At 49.9% G+C, this 2,426-nt stretch overlaps 1 protein-coding gene across 1 annotated transcript; it reads right to left on the reverse strand.

Moving 5' to 3' along the window:
* Nucleotides 1–245: 245 nt before the first annotated feature.
* On the reverse strand, nucleotides 246–1,749 carry LOC125535663 (peroxidase). The gene is made up of 3 exons (XM_048698733.2): nucleotides 1,452–1,749; nucleotides 1,167–1,343; nucleotides 246–1,023 (listed from the first exon to the last, which is right to left on the reverse strand). Exons 1-3 carry the CDS (start codon nucleotides 1,659–1,661, stop codon nucleotides 466–468), a joined length of 945 nt encoding a protein of 314 aa, XP_048554690.1. The 5' UTR covers nucleotides 1,662–1,749; the 3' UTR covers nucleotides 246–465.
* Nucleotides 1,750–2,426: the final 677 nt, after the last annotated feature.

A 2,426-nucleotide genomic window follows, 5' to 3' on the forward strand; every position in this document is an offset into this window, starting at 1 on the left:
AAGTACCTACTTCATGCCAAATTTCACAAGAGTGTACATCTTCACTCCGTGTACAAGTGTAATTAAGTAGGATCGACAGTTTTTTTTTTTTTTGAGAAAGATCCATGCCTTTGCATTCCGTGTGCTCCATTTTTCTCCTAACATTGAAAAAGAGTTTTCTCGTAAAATTATAGAGCACGGGTCACTTCATGCCAAAATGTCACAAGACAAGTGTACATCTTCATTCCGTGTACAAGTGTAGAGGGTTGATAGTAATTCACCTTGCCTTTGCATTAGAAATTGAGGATTCAACCGTCGTCACATATGTAGAATTGTAGATGCATGCATGATTCGCTGCTGCACATACTTTGAATTTGAAATACATGTTTCAAGTGCTGGTATGATAATCGGTACTGGCCACTGCTTCTGGGGCTTATTCGTCGACGTATCGTTCTGGCGAGCTGCCGACGGGTAGCCGTAGGTCAATCACGAGTTCACCTTGGAGCAGCTGAGCCTGATCTGGCCCTGCGTCCCGGTGAGCGGCGCGATGTTTCCCATCTTGATCATGGCCGTCGTGAAGGCGCTGCTGAAGGCCGCCGCGTTGGACGCAAAGTTGCGGACGGTGTTGTCGGTGGTGTCGTTGTTGAAGAGCACCTGGTCCGAGTGCAGGAGCCCTTTCTGTGACAGGAGGTTGGTGTAGTAGGCGTTGTCGAACGCGTTGGGCGTCGTCGTGTCCAGGTTCGCCAGGTTGGTGTTGCCGCCGGACTGGGGGCAGTTGGCCTTGAGAGATGTCGCGAAGACAGTGTTGATGTTGGTGTCACCGCCGTAGATCCGAGTCCGAAAGTTGGAGCACTGGGCCTTCCCGATGGTGTGCGCGCCTGAGAGCGCGACCATGTCGACCGTGTTAAGGTTCTTCTTGAGGAACGCGGCCTCGAGCTGTGACCGGCTAGAGCTCGGGCCAGGGAGGTCACTGTTCGCCAGCGAGGCACTTGCGGTGGTGGAGTCCCGTCTCCCCAGCGGGACAGTCCACGATGGCCCTCCAAGCTGTATGTGAAAGATAGCAGACCAAGTAGGAAATTAAGTATGTACTAAATCAGCGACAATTTATATGAATCGGAGGGGATATATGTTCTATCCTTCAGGTAGCATCGATCATGTAAATGAGTGTAGTACTAAGATGTTCTTACGGCGACAACGGAGTCGCGGGCGGCGACGGTGAGGATGTCGGCGCAGGAGACGGTCTGCTTGCATATACTCTCCAGCTGGGTCTTGATGTTGTCGATGACGCCGAAGCCCCTCAGCGACCCCACGTTCGGACCCGCGTTTTGTTCCATGCCAGCCAGAAGAACAGATGCGTCACAGCCCTGTAGCCAACATAAACGTATTAGTTCAGAATATAAATTTTGTTAAATCCAGGCAGTTCAAGAAAGTTGGTTAAGGGAAAAAGAGCTGATATATTATGTGAAACTTGCTTGGACAAAGCAGTCGTGGAAGTGCAGCCTGAGCAGGGACGCGCCCATGCGGGGATCGCTGCTCACGGCGGCCGCCACGCCGCTCTTGATGGCGGCCAGAGCCCTGGGGCACGACGTGTCGTAGAACGTCGACGACAGCTGCCCGGACGCCGCCGTGGCCAGAGCCACGAGCACCACCAGAGAAATGCAAGAGGCAGAACCCATGGCCATGGTTGGCTACCTAGCTACAAGTCCAGAGCTATGCGTTGCGTGCTACCAGCTGCACTTGTTATCGGCTGTGGCTGTGGCTGTGGCAAGATAATGCAGTATTTCATGCATATTTATAGGAAAAATTTAGCTCACGTGCAGCTGCACATCAGTCCCCGTCTCCCAGTTGGGAGAAAGTATCCAAATTTTATGTCTGATTAGTCTAGCTAGCAAGCATCCATAACAGATGGTCGATTGGTCTATGATGGCTGACGATCGACGTCGACCCGGCATCCACGATCTGCCCAGCCCCGTCGTGTGGCCAGCTAGATGTTGGATAGGGGATACGGATACGGACAAAGCCGCCGATTTTTTAGAAGGGTCAGACGCTTGCATCCAAGTGTGGCAACCTCCAGCTTAAGTGCTTAAATCGCTACGGCCAACACCTGCCCTGCATTTTTTTTCCGGCAATAGGGCGTAACATGTATTCGAATAATTTCCCGTGATCTGCCTTGGCCTTATCATGTATCCGTTAGGTGCCCGTGGGAGAAAGAAACATATATCTTCGAATCAATATAATGCCATATAACATCTCGTAATAATGTTCATTTTTTTTATATAGCTTACCACTCTTGCCAAGTGGTTCATCTCATAATAATGGAGTAATATATTCTTCATCATTTTTTTAGGTACAGGTGTGATCGTGAACCTGCTTTGAGGGAATATAATATGTTAGGTTTTGAATTGTAAATAAACTTAACATGCTTTTTTTTGTCAAGCGACTCCGGC

This window comes from Triticum urartu, chromosome 2A (assembly GCF_056163025.1).
Source record: "Triticum urartu cultivar PI428250 chromosome 2A, HENAU_Tu73, whole genome shotgun sequence".
NCBI lineage: Eukaryota > Viridiplantae > Streptophyta > Magnoliopsida > Poales > Poaceae > Triticum > Triticum urartu.